This window comes from Andrena cerasifolii, chromosome 14 (assembly GCF_050908995.1).
Source record: "Andrena cerasifolii isolate SP2316 chromosome 14, iyAndCera1_principal, whole genome shotgun sequence".
Classification (NCBI taxonomy): domain Eukaryota; kingdom Metazoa; phylum Arthropoda; class Insecta; order Hymenoptera; family Andrenidae; genus Andrena; species Andrena cerasifolii.
Genome location: NC_135131.1, coordinates 6,426,161 through 6,446,410, shown reverse-complemented (window position 1 = coordinate 6,446,410; position 20,250 = coordinate 6,426,161). Strand labels below are relative to the sequence as shown.

At 38.3% G+C, this 20,250-nt stretch overlaps 2 protein-coding genes and 1 long non-coding RNA gene across 13 annotated transcripts; 2 read left to right on the top strand and 1 right to left on the bottom strand.

Moving 5' to 3' along the window:
* The first annotated feature begins 492 nt into the window (after positions 1-492).
* Csn1b (COP9 signalosome subunit 1b) lies at positions 493-4,052 on the top strand. Its single transcript, XM_076827277.1, is given in 6 exon segments — positions 493-795; positions 996-1,088; positions 1,206-2,327; positions 2,431-2,565; positions 2,697-2,737; positions 2,739-4,052. Coding segments are annotated over 6 exon segments (1,452 nt in total). The 5' UTR covers positions 493-768; the 3' UTR covers positions 2,773-4,052.
* Aldh-iii (Aldehyde dehydrogenase type III) lies at positions 3,446-19,871 on the bottom strand. Of its 11 annotated transcripts, none has more exons than XM_076827268.1 (13): positions 17,574-17,669; positions 16,123-16,252; positions 10,711-10,748; positions 10,426-10,569; positions 10,238-10,333; positions 9,952-10,173; positions 8,878-9,041; positions 8,562-8,792; positions 8,257-8,457; positions 7,661-7,776; positions 5,690-5,825; positions 5,454-5,607; positions 3,446-4,140 (listed from the first exon to the last, which is right to left on the bottom strand). In XM_076827268.1, exons 1-13 carry the CDS (start codon positions 17,652-17,654, stop codon positions 4,120-4,122), a joined length of 1,734 nt encoding a protein of 577 aa, XP_076683383.1. In that variant the 5' UTR covers positions 17,655-17,669; the 3' UTR covers positions 3,446-4,119. The 11 variants fall into 11 exon arrangements, 10 of the variants coding, with proteins under 10 accessions (XP_076683383.1, XP_076683384.1, XP_076683388.1 ...); XM_076827269.1 differs by lacking the exon at positions 7,661-7,776 and adding an exon at positions 6,601-6,716; XM_076827273.1 differs by lacking the exons at positions 3,446-4,140; positions 17,574-17,669 and adding an exon at positions 19,851-19,871 and having other exon boundaries at positions 5,196-5,607.
* Positions 12,085-14,332, top strand: LOC143376684 (uncharacterized). Its single transcript, XR_013087132.1, has 3 exons — positions 12,085-12,247; positions 12,983-14,255; positions 14,287-14,332. It is a non-coding gene; the product is annotated as an uncharacterized LOC143376684 (long non-coding RNA).
* Positions 19,872-20,250: the final 379 nt, after the last annotated feature.

The following is a 20,250-nucleotide window of genomic DNA, read 5'->3' as shown; positions in this document are numbered from 1 at the left end:
AATAACGACACAGGGAATTACTGTTACACTACTAAAGATTTATTCACAATATACATTTATAACTTGGGACCTGCGCCTTGTAATTTTCGTGAAGATTGCTCTTAGATTTCAGAGTTTTATGAAACGAGGCGTGCTATAGAAAAATGGACATCTAAAGTGCCAGTCTATAAGAAATCGAGTATGCTTAAAACTGGCAAATTGGCGTGTTTTAACGCCCACTTTAATTCACACATTTCACCGCTACGCGCCGCCAGCAGTTCTGTTCATAAAATGAACAAATATTCAAAAAGCTTCTCTAAGCAATAAATAAAGAATCCTGTCGATGGGAATGGTTGCGTAATGATTAGCGGATCCCTAACAGGAACCTAGGTGCTCAGAATAAGAATAAATAGGGAAATAAAGAAATAAAGAAATCTATATTCGACGAGTTATGAATTATGATCAGTTAGCTTGCTGCATTGTCTGGCGTCGGCGTGTTCCGTCGGCAATCTTTAGGCATGCCTAGCGTCAAGTAACTGCTAATAATTAAACAATCAGAATTAGAAGGAAATCGTCATAAATAAATACATCCGTAACATAGAGGACCATAAAGAATCATAACCGCAGAAATTATTTTCATTATTTCAGAGTTGCCTGTACTGCTCGAATCGTACATGTGTGTTGTGCATACGTGCACGTGCCCGTGGCATACACACCGTACATACATATATGCTTTTGTTTTCTTTCGTAAACGTTTGACGTTCGTGCTATAAAGAAGAGAAGTTTGCGATGCCGTTGCAGGTTCACGACGTTCAGGTAATTTCTCGAAAGAATCTACATTACTCGCGCGTAAAGTCGTCTCATACCACGACTTTGAAATTGAAAAGTTGGGCTCCTGCTCATGTGTGCCTCCTAGTGATTGCTCTGTCGGTTCGATGCTCTCCTACCTAATTCATTAGTTTCTCAGCTTCCTATATAAGATACTGTTTATATCCCATGGTGTTCTATGAGTTTAGCAGAATGTGGTGGAGCCTATGCAAGTCGATGCTCCGACAGAAGATAACGACAATGCAGAAGAAGAACCTTACATCGTGGAGAATCCAACGCTGGTAAGCGCACTCTTCGCGTCTACATTATACAGCTCTCTTACAAACCCATTCAGTAACAAGTACTTTAGATTAATATCGATCGTAGTTTGTGTACTCCTTATCTTGTATTTTCTTCAGGACTTGGAAGTCTATGCTAACAGCTACATAGGCCTCGCCAAACTGTATAGATTGATATACATAGCCGACCATTGTCCAATGTTAAGAGTGGAAGCGCTAAAGATGGCTATCTCCTATGTGATGACAACTTACAACGTTTCCCTTTACGTGAATCTACATAAGAAACTGGTACAAGCTGTAGGCACCCCTGGCTTACCTGACGTAGCTGCGCAGTCGACGTCCCAGGACATGTTAACGCTAGACCAAGCTTGGGTCGAGTCTAGGTCCAAGAAGGCCGCTCTGAAGCTAGAAAAGTTCGACACGGATCTTAAGAATTATAGGAGCAATTCGATTAAGGAAAGTATCAGAAGGGGCCACGACGATTTAGGAGATCACTATCTCGATTGCGGAGATCTCGTTCACGCGCTGAAATGTTATTCCAGAGCGCGAGATTACTGTACCAGCGGCAAGCACGTGGTGAACATGTGCCTGAATGTTATCAAAGTCTCTATTTACTTGCAAAATTGGTCTCACGTGCTGAGCTACGTAACGAAGGCTGAAAGTACACCGGACTTCTCCGATGTTCATGGTAAAGATAATAATCAATCTATAGTAACAAAGTTAAAAGTTGCTGCTGGCCTGGCCGAACTAGCAACGAGAAAGTACAAAATGGCAGCGAGGCACTTTCTACAGGCGTCGTTAGATCATTGCGATTGCCCCGACCTGCTGTCTCCCGGGAACGTCGCTCTGTACGGAGGACTGTGCGCTTTAGCTACGTTCGATAGACACGAACTGCGGAAGCAGGTGATTTTCAGCAGTTCGTTCAAGCTGTTCCTGGAATTGGAGCCGCAGCTACGCGATATAATTTTTAAATTCTACGAGTCGAAGTACGCGTCCTGCTTGAAATTGCTAGACGAGATAAAGGATAATATACTGCTGGACATGTACATAGCGCCGCATGTTAACGTATTGTACACGCAGATCCGAAATAGAGCATTGATACAATATTTTAGCCCGTACTTGAGCGCCGATATGCGGCGTATGGCAACTGCTTTCAATAGGACAGTCTCGGAATTGGAAGACGAGTTGATGCAGTTGATTCTTGACGGTCAGATTCAAGCACGCATAGATTCTCATAACAAGGTAAATATTCCTACTTCCTCTCCGTACTGACCGGTAATTACTACAAATATCGATGTGTTAATAATAAACTAGTGCCCATACACCGACTGTTGCGTATGTGCAGATTTTATATGCAAAGGATGTCGATCAACGCAGCACAACTTTTGAGAAATCTATGAGCGTTGGCAAAGAATACCAACGACGTACTCGTATGTTAATTCTAAGGGCTGCTATGTTAAAACAACAAATACACGTTAAGGTAATCCTCTTCTATTACGTGGCGCAAATATGTAGTACGTTCTATGTTTCTGGACAACGCGACTTTTATGCATTTCGAACAATTTCGTGCGCGCTGCTTTTGTGTAAAATTCTTTTTCAACGCTTTTACAGAGTCCCCAACGGGATAGTACTCAAGGGGGAGAGATGTCAGTCACCTGGAAACAATAGTTTAGTGGTAAGAAATTGAACTGTGACTTGTGCTAAGCAGTTGTGTTTAGTCGATGTATGTTTATGTAAATGAAAGATATGAAAGACTATACAAATATTAGATAAAATAGGCTTAACATACTGATATTGAATTTGATTTTTCACAACTATTATATAATGTGTACATACATACATATATATATATATTACGATATGCTATAAGCAAAATATTTAGTATTTTCAAACTTACGATAATTACATATGTGATGTACATTAGTAACTTTACTGTCAATAAATCGTATAAATTCGTTTTTCATTAAAAAATAATATCTTTCATGTATCGTTTTTGTGGATTTATATTTCTTACTTTTTTTTCTTGTATAAAAGCTAACTATAATCTACAGTGGCGAACGAAAGAAAATTTACAACTTTTAAAATCGCATAACTTTTTTAGAATTGGTCCAAACGACATGAGTTTTTTTTTAGAAGCTAGAGGGATTAGTTTGCTAAGTGACGTGTTTCGTCGTTTTGAAAGAAAGTGTCACTGGTCGGAATAGCAAAGAAAATAATAAAGGTCGATTTTTAAACTTTTTTTGTGAGCCTGTAATGACAACAACGTAGTAGCGAAGAAGCCATTGTTTTTTCAATAAGAAGCGTCCCCACGTGAATTTCATAATTATTTTATTCAATACGAAAGGTTGTTATATTTCATATACAATCTATGCGAAATATTTTATTATAAACAGTGTATAACGATTATCGTACATCAAAACTTACAAATGTTCGTAGATTTAGTAGAAATAGCGGAATGTTAGCGTTTTCATGTACAATTTGAGAGAATGTTTCATTGAAAGTTCAACAGCATATCTTGATAGTCGACGCTTCTACCAACACGTATTTTACAGTTGCCACAGCTGTCTTGTTTCTGTGCGACGTGTCTTTACCACATGTAGCAAAGAACAGCGATTATCAGAATTTTATAATCGAAAAATTCTGAGAATGTACGTTTACACGTATTATACTTGTACTGTGCATATATGTACGTATGTATGAGCGTTCATAGATATTTCATCACTTTCAAATACATGTGTACGTGTAAAAGTATGCTCAGTCATTTACAATGAGAATGAATACATATCCGGATCCAGAAACTTTCTCTTTACGGAGTACTTAAAATTTAAATAATCGATGTTGCAGCAACAGGTTGGCCGTCTTCAAATGGAAACGAGAAGTCATCGAGGTATAATTTCTCTACACTCTACAGGAACGTCTTGTATAAAAACCAGAAGCAAAAGAATACAAATATTTGTAAGTCTGTAATTATTGTACTCCATTTGTAACAAACAGTATATCCTTTGTAACGATATTGAGGGTGGACATTGATCCATTATAAACCGTCGTCTTGGGCCTGAAAAAAGGTATTTCCATGTCATCAAACATTTTCAATTTCAACCAATAGATTTGGCAATCCATAAGTATAATACATATTAAATTTTTCGTACTTAACTTGACTCTGTGTTTATACGAAAATGTTTTAGTGTTTGTATGTATATCTTGACCTGTTATTTGCGTTTAATTGTGTACCATTTAATTGTTTAAATGTTCACGGCTATAAATGAATTTTTAACAGGTTTTTTCGATACATACTGCTTCATCCCGGAAATGAAGTAATTGATTTGACCCTCGGTTGTCACACTGGGCCAAAATGACCCAAAATTTGGCTTCGAGGCAGAGGTGGGCAAAATTTGTATGTAAATAAAAATTTCGAATAGCGAATGAAAGTTAAACAAATTATTTGTCATGTGTTGAATAAAAAAATTAACTTTTTTCGTAAAATAATCTAAAGTTAGAGTAACTTTTATTTGATCCGTTATTTAAATAATGTTTTATTTAGTCAATGCCAAACTCTGCCTTGACGTCAAATATCTTTGAAGCATCATTGAAAATGATACCATCGACGCCATGTAGTAGTAATTTCGTGTATCCTCTACACTCTCTACAGGTACAAACGCTTCCCAAGTGAGGGGAATTTTATTTATTAAATTTTTTATGTTTTTTCATTAAAGTAGCATATCTCAAGAGTGTAACCATAAATTTGTACATAAAATTATTAAAAATGAAAAAGTTATGATTCTTTAAGCAAAAAACTTTTTCTTTCAAAATCTTTTCCAAACATGATGCTTTAAATGTTAATTTTCAACGATGAACATTTATATTCTACAATGTTCAAACTTTAGCTCAGAACTTTTGCGACTTAATTTAACAGACAGTTTTTCAACGGCAGCTGATGGAAAATTAGCTTGAGTCACTGTGGCAACTACGTTCGAAAAATTAGGTGTGACAATCGAGAGTTAAATGTAACTGGCTAGGAAAGATTAAGATTAAGATAATCATGATTTATGCAGCAAATATTATTGCCTTTATTGAGTCGCGTAAATTTGGTACATAAACTTCTAATTACCGTTAGCTTTTACACAGATTTATTCAAGGTAAAAGGTATAAAACATGGAAATATAGAATATATAAAGATTTAACAAAATTACAACTCATCACTTCGACAGTTGATTATGGTAAATTATTGTAAAGAATGTGCGGCGAGGTGACAGCTCTAATAATTATTTGTGACATGACAATTTACATTGGCATTGTTTAAAGTTCAAAGTTTAAAAGTAGTGTTCGTAAGTATGGAAAGGTGCATTAAATGCGCCTTGATTTGTATACCTTTAAAGCGGCGGCAACGCCAACGGTGGCGAGAATTCCGAAACCAAAGGCTAAAAGATACGGGATATATTTAATTCCTGGTATACCGCGTCGTTTTGCCATTAGACTTCCCAAGAAAGATAACTTCTTGTCGGAATACGGTGGATAACGGCATCTGTAATATCCAATTTACTTTGTTAGTAGCAACATTTGAGTAACTGCAAATATCGAAGTATCTGTGATAAAAATTTGCTTACGATGCTATCGATTCCGCTAATTTGTTGAAATCTTTGATAAGGCAACCCTTTCTATGAACAAACGCGTCATACGTATACTTTCCATGGTAAGAACCCATGCCTGAATATCCAACTCCGCCGAATGGTAAAGTGTCAACTGAAGCAACGAATATTCATGTATAATTATGTGCAACTAATGTAATGGTTGATCGTTTTCTTGCTCTAAAGGTGCGATTCCACTGAGGCAGCGCAAGGCAACGTATCGCATGCGATGCGTGCGAGGGTGATTGCATGTGCTGCATGCGAGAAAAGAATGCGACGATGTTGCCAGTTGCCAAAAGGTTGGCTCAGTGGAATCCCACCTTTATACTAGATACTAGACACTAGACAATAGACATGGCATTTCATGCAGAGTATAAAATCTTAAAGAGGCAAGGTAATAACTCAATGGTAAGATGAGATACATAAACACACGTGTATGTACAATGTAAAGTGCAATGCATAGACACACAAAAACGGGGGGAATCCACTATCCCGAAATTATACAGAAAGCGTACAAAGAAACTTGAAAAACGCATATTGACAATTGAATAGTGGTTGGCGAAAAGATTTAAAATATGCTCGAGTAAAGGCCGTCACACATTTCGGCGAATCGAAGAAATTAATAATAATTAATTAATTGTCGCTGTGCTTCGGTCATCAATTGTTTATAAACTTTTCTCATCGTGTCGCCGCCCTTCGCCAAAATACGCGACGGCCTTGATCATTCCTCGCTTTTCCCAAATGCATGGTATCCATAAATAGCCACATAAGAATTCCGCTTCAATATGCATCCGTTATTACGAAAGTTCCTTTGTCAGCGACAAACAAAAAGCAAAGAAGAAGAAGAGGAGGAAGACGAAGAACAAGAAGATCAAAAAGGCTTCAAATACCTGACACCTGTAGCACTGTGTCATTAACGCAAATACTACCACTGCTGGTGTTCTCAAGAATCAACGATACATTGTTACCATCGTTGCTAAATATATACAATGCTAATGGCTTTTCCCTGTACAAAACATGTAATAATGTACAAATCGTTAGTACAAATAATCATATCGAAGACCATTTAAAACATAATTTCATCGATATGGGAGTAGCAGAGGTACATTCATTGCCGCTTTAAAGTTAATACATACAAGTTTTTCATTCAATAGATTTCTTTCCATGCATCGAATAACAGGGGTGTAGCTCGGATTTCATTCAGGGAGGGGCAATAAATAGTGAAACCGAATTTTATAACCGAATTTTATAACCGGGGTCGTGTAATGCAGAATTACTTCACAGCTTAATTTATTTCTATTTTGTAATAAATTAATTTAATTTTGGACGAACGACTAATTTATTACTTTCATCCTATGTGGGCGGCGGGCAGGCGCCCAGGCCTGCTCCACCTTCGCTACGCCCATGTTTACAAAGGTAAAATGAAATTGGATTCTGCTGTGGGGTATTATGTACAATGCAAATCTAATAGTATCTACATAATTATAGTGCTACTTGTCAATGTGCCATCCTTCTACCAGTCACTCCTACCGACTCTACCGACCATGCTGATCATACCGATATGCATGTGATAATTGCCATGGCTAATTTTTAACATGCTTAACAGCGTAATTCGATTATGCAATAGAGAACCCACACCTTACTTGCAATCAGCAGCTTAATTCCAACTAAGTATTTAAAATAAAACCGTACATGCTACAGTAAATGATTTTCTCATTATAAAGCAGAACACTGCATGAGAACATATATACATTATATCTTTATATACACGAAAGTAATGTAACGAAATATCATCTGGCAGTATTTAAGTAACCACATGTACTTTATATCTAATTTAATGCTTTACTATAGAGCAGCAAGCTGTTGAGAAAACTGAAATAGATTTTCTCCACTATTTTTTTTCTACATGAACAAGCCATTTAATGGTCATCGCCTAATATCCTGACTCACCAGAGAATTGCATTATCGTTTCGTTCACTGCTATGCTCCCACTACGAGTCTGATTTATTATTAATTCTTGAACTCCCCTGTCCTTGGTAAATATATACAATACTAGTGGGGTTTCGCTAAATTTAACAAATTAATCGCTGTGCATTAATTTTATAAATAAATATACAAAATGGATCGCTGCTACTTCGCGGCATCAATAGTGTGTACGCCGTCGGAAACGTGCGAGTTGTAAACATTCGACTGCGTAGTTTTTGTAACACATTTTGCAAGGAAAACATGCAACAATCTCGACATACATACGCGTCTGAAACGTTTTTTAAAGTATTTAAAAAAGAAAACTTGTAAACTCAAAATAGACTGTAGTTTTATACGAGCCACGACATAAGCTTGCAGAAATTGCATACAGTACAGAGAAATGAAGTATCTCGTCCATGGAAAATTGGAAATCATTATCGACAGACGCAAAAAATGAAGCTACGCGTACTATAACCGTTGCATAATAATTTGTATATAGTTTAGAATATATTTCCTTCTTTTTCCGGCATATGATGTAAATACAGAAGAAAATGTTACTGAAAATGAAAATAAAGACTCACCGGCTGTTTATAAATTTAATCGCTTCATAGGCATTATTCACGTTTACGAAAGGTAATATCGGCCCGAATATTTCATCCTGCATGATCGGGTCCGTAGGTTTAACATCAACAAGTATAGTTGGCGAGATATACTTTTCGCTGGGGTCGCAGTTACCTCCTACGGCTACTTTACCATTTCCATTTAAATATTTTACAAGCCGCCTGCAAAAGGATACGGTGCGACGAAAAGTGTTTTATGCACATGTATTATAATAATAATAACAAAGTAAAAAGAGAGAAAAAAATTGTTATAAAATTCTACTCACTGATAATGGTTATCATTAATTATACGCGCCAGGTCTGGGCTATCCTTAGGATTATCACCATACCATTCTTTTAAAACCTCTTGCGCTCTTTCTAGAAATTTATTTTGCACTTCCGGAGTACATAATACGTAATCAGGAGCGATACAGGTCTGACCGACATTAACGCATTTACCCCAAAGTATTCGTTTCACAGCCAGGCTTATATCTGCTGTATTGTCCAGGTATACAGGACTGCAAATGGTTGAGACTCGTTTATATTTCTATGGGTACTGCCGATCTTTATAAAGTATGAAATTTAAACAACTCAATTTTATACCTTTTGCCGCCGAGTTCTAACGTAACTGGTGTCAAAAATTTATTCGCTGCCTCGCGAATGATTTTTCCGACTACAGTAGAACCCGTATAAAATATATAATCGAATCTTTGTTTGAGTAATTCTGTAGTCTCGGAGACGCCTCCCAACACTACCTGCACACACTCCTATGGGAAAAATAGAAGTAAATGTAAATATATTGTAATCTAATTAGTAGACTGCGGATGTTTATGTAAATGCAAATATCAATATGCCAAAGTTATTTTGCATATTGCATATGTTTTGTTATACATGAATTATTACATAGTTCGACTCGTGTGTCGCCATCACCCTCAGTTTTTGAGAAATTCACAATTTCGATAAAATTAAAGAGATTCGGGCATTTTTTCCTCTCAACACCCGAAAATAGTAAAATTATTAATTTTCACTCTTTATTTTATTTCTGCGAATACGCAGTTGAAACTTTTAATAGAAATAATGTCATTGCAATTGCAACTGCTCAGAATATTTTCCAATAGGCATAAGTTGCTAAAAATTTAACATTTTTTAAGGCACAGTTACAAATTCTTCCAGCCACAATAAAGATATTGGCAACTGTCGGTCTGCACTTAACAAATTCGATAATGATAGACATGGCATATTTTACGCGCATATTTGCATATGCTTTTTGCATATATTACGTGCATAAATACCCGCAGTACACTAATTAGCTCTGAATGAATTGGTGCTAATTAAATTCCCTTGATTAAATAACCTTGACCTCGACATATGTTGTCAAAGTCATCATTCTGAATAATATTTCCCTCTAAATTTTTTGGCGCTCGGTTTTGGTTTACGAGATATTCGCAAGAAACTTTAGTTAACACTAGAACCAATACGAATACCGTCGGTTGTGAAACAGTTTTCAATATATTATGCCGAAAGTTTTTTACTATCTCTGAAACTAAGGCCGCCGCCAAAAAGTTTGTAGGGAAATGTTGTTCAGACTGCCGACTTTGACAACATAAGTCAAGGTCATTGAAATCGGAGATACCTCCCCTAAATTAAACATTTACCAAATGCCTTTGCAATACATACTGTATCTAAATACTTTGGAATAATTTTTGCGAGAAGTTGCGACGTAGCGGGCGACACTTCTGATGGCTTAAGAATGACACAGTTTCCAGCAGCTATCGCACCTATCAGAGGAATCATACTTAATTGGAAAGGATAGTTCCACGGTCCTATGACCAGAATCACGCCGTACGGATCTTTCCGAATTACGACCTTATCAAACATATTGACCATTGATTTCGGAGGCTGAAATGTAAATGAAAAATTGTAAAAATAATATCCTTACGAACGGATAAAATACCATGCGTACCTTTTCATCAGCTGCCCATTCTTTAATGTTCATAAGCGTGTGTTGGATGTCTCCTTCTGTAACTTGTATCTCAAAAGCGACGGATTCAAATTTACACTGAACATAGGAATGCATTGGAAAGTAATATTTAATTGTTAAAGCAGTACTAACGACAAATATTTACGGAATAAATGAAACGCTATACGAACCCGGTGTAAGTCAGATTCAAGTGCGGATAAAATTTCTGACTTGCATTCTCGTATCATAACAAGTGCTTGCTTCAGTTGCTTTATCCTCCATTCTAATGACTTTGTTTTACCGCTATAAAAAGCACTTCGCGTTCTCTCGACAAGCTGCAAGGGAAGGGAATTTTGCAATAGCATTATTGGCTGAAATTTAGTACTTTAGCGAGGCGCATTTGGAACAACACCGGGCGGTTCTTTCTTTAATTCTAATTATTCATGTACAATACGAGAAATGGCTGGAATACTTACGTTTGGATAATCGGACACCATCTTCCCATTAGAGCTTGCTAAAATGAAAACAGACGTGTGACCATTTAACGAATTCTGGGAAAATAATTACTTATTCGCTTAAGAATAAGTGTAAAAATGTTACACAGACTTATTTGTAATTCAATAATCATTGAGCTTGTTGTTGATTTTTTCAAACTTGTGGCTTTGCGGCCAGAGAAAGATCAATTAATAAGGTCAGTCTGTTAATGTAAATGATGCTGATACAAATGCCGAATGAGCAATAAAACTTTATATTTTCCAAGAGCAAATGATTATACCAAGGTAAACGCATTTAAATGCAAGATACCGTTTCAATGGGTTCAAGGGGCGACGCACTTACACACGTACGTACGATAAATAATAAATTGATACATATACGAAAGGATATGTACCGATGTTAAATCTGCGTTTAAATAATGCATAAGTGGCATAAATTCGACTGTCTCAAGCGACTCAACAAGTTGGTTATAAAAAAAATGCTTTATTAGAAATTAAAAGGCAAATTAGGTACCTGCAATATAAACCTATAACTAACCGCATCTTATTGTAAAGAACATTCGAATTAATTGCCGAGATCAACTGATTGATTGATTTATAAATCCGCCCAAATAGGATAAGCAGTATAGCGGAGTGCATTTATAAATATTAAGTATGTAGATATGTAGATACTGAGTCCTACTGTGGACAAGCATAGAGATCAAACCGTAAATGTATAATTCATTTTTATTGCCGCTCGGAACTTCTCCGCATTAATTTAATTTATGAAAATTTGTCCACCGAATCACTGCGATTCCGTTTCCCTCGTATTTCGTGCGAAATACGAGATTATGGATAAAAATTTTCGCGATCTATATATAGTGCTTCTGTGTAGGTATATGTAGATTCAAATAAAGCGAAAAGGAACAGTGTATTTGTTTTTTTTTAATAAATGTGCTGATAAAAAATCTTGACAGTTGAACGAAGTTCAAGTATTTACATATATATTACCTTTGCACCCACCGCGACTATTTATATGTATTACACTGTGATTGTTTACATACTGTACTGTACATACATTTATAGGGTGTCTCGCAGAATTGGACTAAGCTAAACGAGAGTAAGTTTGAAAATTGATGTAGATTTAGAGCACTGTTACATTAATGATTAATTTTTCTGCCGAATATGAGTGTTTAAACTGTGCTTGAATTGACTTGATCGCTTTTCACTTAATTTGATTCGTAAAAGCAATATATTAAACGCGTTCTCTCTATTCCGCAACCAAAGCGATATCGAAGGAATGACAGTAAACATAATGTATGTATTTTGGAAACGGTTTTATCGACCCTCAGGTCTGGGTATACTCATATACGCACATAGAAAACGGTGAATTATGGAATAAGTTCGATCCCTCCGTCAATTTTAATCGTTGACGGATAATCGATAAAAGACAGAAAAACTATAGGTGTGTGCATATATGATAAAGCGCTGTAAGAAGCGGAGAAAGGTGGAACAGCGAATGTTTTGAAAGATTACCTAAGTAGGAGTCCAGTGGTGGGTTTATACGTTACATGGAATTTACTACGTGACGCGCGTAGAAAATGTAAATAATTGTATAAAATGTAGAAAATGTATTCAATGTCAAAAACTCACATACAAACAATATTAACCTCTACATATTGCATTGATTTTTACTGCCCAATATTTTAAAAAGAAAATTTGGAATGTAATTATAAAAATTATATATAAATTGTTTCGTAAATTTCATATCTTTGGTGTGCAAAAGGTACTCGAATTTTTACATATGTCAACACGGATTCTGAAAAAATTTGAAAAGCTTTGGTAGATTATTTCTTTGGATGTAACATTCCATTTAGTATTATTGAATCTGACCACTTCAGGAACAAATGTTCATAAATTGAATCCAGCTTATAAAATTCCAACTCGAAAAACATCGACGAATAATTTACTGTATGCAAAATTTCAAGATTACAAAAAATCAGTAATCAGTGTGGAAGCCAAATATGCAGTTCTACTTTTAGATGGTTGGAAAAATTCATCATCCAACAATAAGTATGTTGTTGCAATTCTGAATTTAATGAATACAATATGTCCATGCAGGTTATGGCATTCCACAGTCTGCAACGGTTTTTTCAAACAATATGATTTTAGTCAGTAAAATAGATGAACGTAATAAAGTTAAGCCATTTAATGCGTTTTAATCTACACGTAGAAAAATCACTTTTCTACGTTTGGTAAAATACGAACTGCCCAGCACGTATTACGGGACTTTAAACGATAGCAAAATATCGTGAGTGAATTATCATATCGTTATCGTCGCGCGGAATGTATTTTCAATACAATTTAAGAATTTAAGCGATCCACGACAACGTATCGCAAATACATATTTTAGTGGAATAATAACTCATGGTACGTTGTATTTAATTTTACAAGTATCGACGCATGCATACATTCATATATATAAATCCCACACTGAATCATGCTGTATGACTTTTTAAAGTTCGATATAATATATGTACAGTTGTCTTCCACTAAATGATTAAATTAAACGGTTCAATTTTTTTTCCTCGATGAAACGGTAAGTACGATTTTCGGCCGCGAGGAAAGCGAGAAGATCGGCGAAAGTAACCAAAATATATGTGTTATTTGTATTTGATATTTCTTAGCGACAAATATGTATTGCGAGAAAGTGAAAGGCAACAGGGAATTGTAATATTATCCTTAGCGAACATAACCTTAGTATGTATAAGATAAATTTTCGACATTTATGCATCTACGTCACTTGTTTTCTTTAATCACCGATCTCCGTACGACCATACGAGCGTTATACATACCTACATGCATATATAGATACTTAATGGAAACAGTGATATTGAAGAAGAAAACGAAAAGGAATTCTATTGCAGGTGGAAATATATATAAATGAATAGATTAGGGGAAAGGACCGTAAAGAGATATGAAGAATTGACTACGCGGAGGTATACGTACATGCACTCGGTACTCCAAGCAACTACGGAAAAAGACTGAAAAGATGCCGAGCATGTCATAAAGAGAGCTTGCAATCTCGCTTTACTGCGTGTGTGTGTTTGTGTGCAGTTCAATCGATAAGAAAGATTCGACACGTATCCAGATGACAGCACTGCGCGGATTTACCAGCGAATGTCGGTAAGCAATTGTTTTTACCAACGGAGCATATCCAAAAATAAAAACGAACTGAGCCGAGCCGAGGTTAGCCGAAAAAAGCCGAAGATTTGAACGTTTCGAGCTTCGAGTATTGTACGTGCATCTCGATATGATTACAGATTGCAGAAAGAACTTAATTATGAAAAGTTACATTTGGAATATATACATCCATGTCTAGTAGTATATATACGCAATAGGCAGTGGCGGTTCTAACACTTTCTCCGCTTCCCATTTTTTATTAATAACCCGGTTAGTACTTGCCACGCAGCGAAGTTGGTGGGACTCAATAATGTCAGATAAGTGACTAACATTTTCGTATAAGAACTTTTGTTCTAAATACAATAGTTAGCGCGCAATGGCATTCCAAAGTCAAAGTGTTACTACCGCCCCAGGTCTACCCTACTGATAATAAGATATTACATTAAAAGACATGCAAACAGAAAAATACGACATGGAAATGGTATTGAAACATGCATAATCCATATTCCATACCAGTATGGTTAACGTGTAAGTTTGGGGATGGTTGGACGTTAATTATCACATGGCCTTCTGAATTTTTCATTCTTCAATAGCGCTATTACTGTCTAGCAACGAGCAACGAAGCTTTGGATTTGAGTTTTCTCTACTCTCTGGATAAAGAATAAAAGTTATGAGAATTATAGACGCGTATAGGCAGTGGCGCACCCAGGAGGGAGGGTCCCTGGCACCCCCCAAAGAAAAAGGAAAAAGGGGATTACTGTAACCGCGACTGAAAATTGGATTTTCTTCTTTCAATAATTTTTTATAATCAAATAATGAATTTTATATTTTTTTATCAATTTTTACAATTAGTTTCTGAGATATGGGAGGTGAAAGAAATGAAAATTTGTAGTAGGTAACACGTAGTAGGTAACAGTTTAGTGTAAAACTAATCTTCATGAGTTTATATTTTCGGAAGAAAAATACTAAATGAAATAAATATTTTTAATTTATATTTTGTAGGGATTTTAGTTATTTTAGTTTTTTTTATTTATTTGCTTTTGTATTTCAAAAGTCGGTTTTTGTATAAACCCTAGTACGGACTTTTACGTCAGTCCGATAATTTAAACAATTAATTCCAGGGGTCTTGCTGACTGCTAACAACGAATATGAACATAGATTTTCGATTCAACATGATGGACAATATATTTAAAAAGAAACACTCACCACGCAGACATTTATATTTCTTGATTTTTATTTTTTTTTGTGAATTTTGAAAATCTAAGTTAAAATTCGTCGTCAGCAGTCAGCAAAACTGACAATGGTCGATATTAAAAAAACCACTCACTATACACAGACATTTATATTCCTTGATGTTATTTTTTTGGTGAATTTTGGAAATCCAAGTTTAAATTGACCTCCCACATCTCAGAAACTAATTGTCACCTCAACTTGAAAATTTCGTGCGACCGATGTCTCATCATAAGGTATCGTTTGGCATAAAATTCCGTTGCAAAATCGTGGGACCAAAAAGAGGCGAAAAGGGGCCTCATCCCCGGGTCCCTCTTCGCGCAACTTTTCCCAACATTCTCTGTGAATTGAAATCGTTGAAAACCTGCACCTATCAGATATGTAACACAGTCCTTTAGCAATACCAAGAAGCTCTGCTCCCGTAGTTTCGCGTAGATCTGCCGACTGTGTAGAGTCGAATGGGACCAGCCTTACGCTCGCGTAATCACTTCTGTATGAAATCTACCGGAGCGGGTGGTGGTGACTGCTTTTTATAACCATCTTAGGTTGCTATAAGTAACCACTTCGTTCGCGCCTGCGAAGAAGGTCCCTTGGCGTGGGTGGGTAGCGTGCGCTGACATTAATTTGGCCGTTTTCGCGTTTCCCCCTTTCCCTCTCGCTTCCTCGGAATCATTAAGGCATTCCCATTTCGCATTAACTCCAGCCAGAAATCTAAATACCGATTCGACGCCGCCAAGCTACGAAACGCGGGGTGGTTTGCGTTTGCCACAAGAAGAAACTGTGTTCAATCTTCATCGCGCGCAAAACACCGCGACAGAATTCTCGATTTCTCCTACGTTAGTCGGGGAGACGGGGCAGAGGGTGGATTTCTGCTGTAAAAGCTACGAGAACGATCCTGGAAATGAAATAGAAATGGAAAGGAAGAGCTTACGACGGCTTAAGCGTGAGACGTAGCGCGCTGGCATTTATAAAAAACTAAACGTTGCGATTAATTTCACTCACTCGTCCCAGTGTCGTTCAGTAATTCCGGCTGAATGTCGATCCGGCAGAATTCCGTGCTGGTGGTCTGCTCTTCCGTGTTCGACGGCGAGGATTCCTGCCTCGTATCTGACATGTCGACAACCACTTCCGCCTGCGAATGGTACACGGTAATTAGCTTACGTACGTAGGAATAAAATGCTGAAGGTGAACGCGATTAAACGTATCGGCGAGACCAGTTTTTGCAGCCGCTTGCGTTCTTCTCACAGGCCAAGTTCATCGGTGCTATAAAAACCGGCAGCTGAAACCCTCGGCGCGTTTGATTTTTTCAATTTTTCATAACGCGTCGATGATTCATTGCCGTCGTTATAAGCACCTATGTTAAAACAAGTGACATTCTATTTGTTCGCGGGAAACCGCATCTTACCTTCGCGTTCAATTTCACTTATCGCCATTATTTAAAGACCTTGATTACCTTGCGCCTAAAGCCTGATTCGAACATGCACTACAATCATGTTCGGATTAAGTCCTTGAGAGGCCCCAAGTGCTTAAAAAAAATTGAGGCCCCTCGTACAGGGTGACCACTTCAACGCAATGCACGATTTCTCACCCATCACCGATAACTTTACCAGAAAGCGTTTCCACCGCAAGTTAGATTTTAAAATTAAAAAAAAATGTACTGTCCCCTCCGTTTCGCCCGAAGCCCTAAGCTTATTTCGCTTACTGGTTAATCGAACACTGACTGCAATACACAGTTGCACAAGTTGCAGTTATTAATGTTAATGGAAAGTTTCCCGGTTTAGAATCGCTAACGTTTAGAAAATTGTCGAGTCTCCTGTTTTTCATTACGCGCGTCTTAATAGCTTCCCCATTAAGGCAAGCAGCTTGGAAAATAGCTGTCGTTATTAATAGGAGCAGCTTTGCTACGAATAACGAGCCGACTCGGTTATCGGTGGGAACAGACGGGCCGATTAAGTGGCTCCGTTGCATCGTTAACGTTTCGTAAGATGCGGTACTTACGCGGCGAGAAATGAAAGTGCACTTTCCACGCGTAATAACACCCTCGTTGTGTAATGACCGTGTGCTTGTTCTGAGATCTTGTTCGACTAGGACTGCGGGTTTACGTACGGAGAACAATTCCGCGTAGAGTTTAACATTTGCTGTTCAGTGTTCAATGGTCAGGGACCAGAATGCCGGGAAGGATGCTGCTGCGGCCGCTGCCGCCTTTCACGCGGCTGTACGTAGCACGGATGAACGCGAGCGAACGAAGGCATCAGTGTCCTTTTCAGGAGCAACGCCGCTGCGGTAAATATCGCGGGGAACGTCTAATTGCAAGTACAGTATAGGATGTCGCCCAAGTGCTCGGGACTCGTCGCTTTAAAATACTCTCTGACGCAATTGTCATTTAAATTCACCGAGGCTCGGCTGTTTATTTGAGGATGGATCAAAGATCAGAGACAGGAAAGTAGGAACACCTTGTACGCGTCTGCATGTGTCAGTTGCGGGGAAGGCGGCTTATCGTTGCACGCATCATTCTCATCTTGCAGATTTTCCATTCAGAGTAACATGCTTCGGGTGGAAAATGAGCCGCGCATAATTCATTTCGAGCCCGTGCACAGTATGTACCTGTGTCTGCTCAATATCTCTTGGATATTGTAAGCGGGCGTACAATGTCTAGGGCAGCTTTGTTCGTTTCTATTTGCGAAAGGGAAGGCGAGTGTCGATGGAGTATTACCCGCGGCTCAGAACGCTGCGGTATTTGGTCGTTATCGTATTGAAAGAATTTCAGTCCAATGTGGTATCAGGGCCAGCGGAACCACTTGTGCAATTTATGCGCCGCACGAAGGCTAAAAAAGTATATCGCATGGTTAATAATAAAGAAATTCAACTGCCACGTGGAGGAAGCGTAATTCTTTTGTTTTTGTAATCCGTGAAGGCAAAGCATATTAAATGGAAAAGAGCTGCGAGGATTCTCAGTGTAGTAGTACAGAAGAAAATGTAGTTTGGATAAAATCATAATTTTTTTTAAGCATGGGGCTCAAGGGGACTTGTGGGCAGAGGCCCAGGCGGCGACACTGCTAATCGGCCGAACTGTTAAGGGGGGATTCTCCTGGAACAGCCCCCGAAAGTTATGAATTTTTTTCTAAAAAACTATTGCTAATATTGCATTAAACTCTTTTGGGATATAAGGAGGCATCTTTATACTTTCAAAAAATATTTTTTTTATGCCGATCCTTCTTATTATTTACTAATTATTGTAAACCTCTTCGACGATGTTGGCGGTAAGTAATTTGCCCAAGGAGAAAACTTACTTTTTCTTTTAAACTGTATAACTCTTTCGATTTTTCATATTTTTTCTTTAAAGTGGACCAATACCAGCGTAAGCTATCTAACTTTAAGAAACTTCTATTTTTTTTGCAATCAGACGACTGTGATATGTGCTACACGTCCCGCCAACGGGAGTTACATCGTCGAAGAGGTGGACAAGATTCCACAATAATTAATAAATAATAAGAAGCATCGTCATAAAAAAAAATATTTTCTGCAAGTTTAAATATGCCTCCTTATATCTCAAAAGAGTTTAATCCCATATGACCAACAGTTTTTTCAAAAACAATTCTTAAATATCAGTTACTTTTGGGACTGTTATACGAGAATCTGAAATCCGCCACTGGGCGTTTACAAGAATGCGAGGCGCTCTCTTACATATGCGCAGTTACACCAACATTTTTTCTTATTTTAGCGAGCAGAACCGACCCCGAAGAAATGTCTCGCATTCTTCTACGCGCAGCATTCGTACATACTTCAGCCGCTGCTACCTGATTAAATTATAACTGGCAGCCTCGGAATGAAGAAAAACACCTCCTGATTACACGGGTACATGTAAATCGCGCTGCTCTTTAGCAGCAGTTTAACGGGTCAACTTACCGCGCACATACGCGTGTGCACGTAACTACGTATGTAATTCTGTTGACAAGGAAACTTGTTGCTATCTACTTAGTTGCTCGAGGCTTTGGCCATGTTATTCTTCACAGTACCTGCACGCGTTTTCTGTTAACAATGCCGAGTCACGATATGCATACATACATCATCGTTCTTTGAGACGTGGTCGTTTGTTGGAATCGATGCTTCCGAACGCTCACTTTCAATGTCACTCGTAAATCATTTACAATGACAAAATCACGTCGCGCAAGGCAACGCTGCGGCTCGATCTAACAGCACCCTGCTGCATGCACGCACATAGGTGCATAGAGCGAAACTTGATCGTTCATTTCTAAACGATCAACTTTCCAACGATGGTCACCGCTACTTGCGCACTATCTACTGAAACCAGCCCCGCGAATACGCGCATATTCGCAAGAAATTCCTCGCCGTCTGCCGCCCAGGTTCGCCCGCGAATATAAAAATCGTTCCGTCGAGCTGGAGAAGGATAATACACTCGCTCGAACACCGCGTGCGGCAGATTTCGTTGTGATACCTGGGACGCAGACAGTCGATCGCAATGACGAGCTTCCTGGAGCCGGCACTCACCATTTCGAGTATAGATCGCCTGAGAAGGGGCTTGCGTAGATTTCAGAGCCAGCAGCCAGATGGCAATTGACCAATTGCGTCCAGAGCTGCGGATGGAACAGTAAAACAGACACTGCGTAATCGTAATCGTTATCGATCGGTAGATTAAATGATAAGTCCCGCGAAGATCGGACCGAACCGGACCGCGTGACGCCGCGCTGCGTTGGTGCCTATGTACTTACAACATCGGTTACATTCGATCCCCGCCGCATCGAGCGCCGATTAAATTGATTTTAGAAGCGACTTGGGCGGAAGTGGCTGGCGGGGGAACGAGGCGAGTTCATCGTAACATATGCATCGTGTCAAAAAAGTCGAGGTCGCGCGCATTTAAATGGTCTGGCGCGTATACCTTTGCGCTATACATACCCACTGTGCGCAGGGTATCTGTGCACTTAGGTAGCTTCACGTTCGCCTCTATCGGTATCGGGATCGATTGGTGATAGCAGGCTTTGAACTTGCGTAAGTGGGACTCCGTCGTTTTCAATCGTAGTTTCACATTCCGCTGGATGCGCAGACCCCACGAGTTCACCACGTCGGGAGACTGAAACTTTTGATAGTAGCGTTGAACCATTGCATTATTAG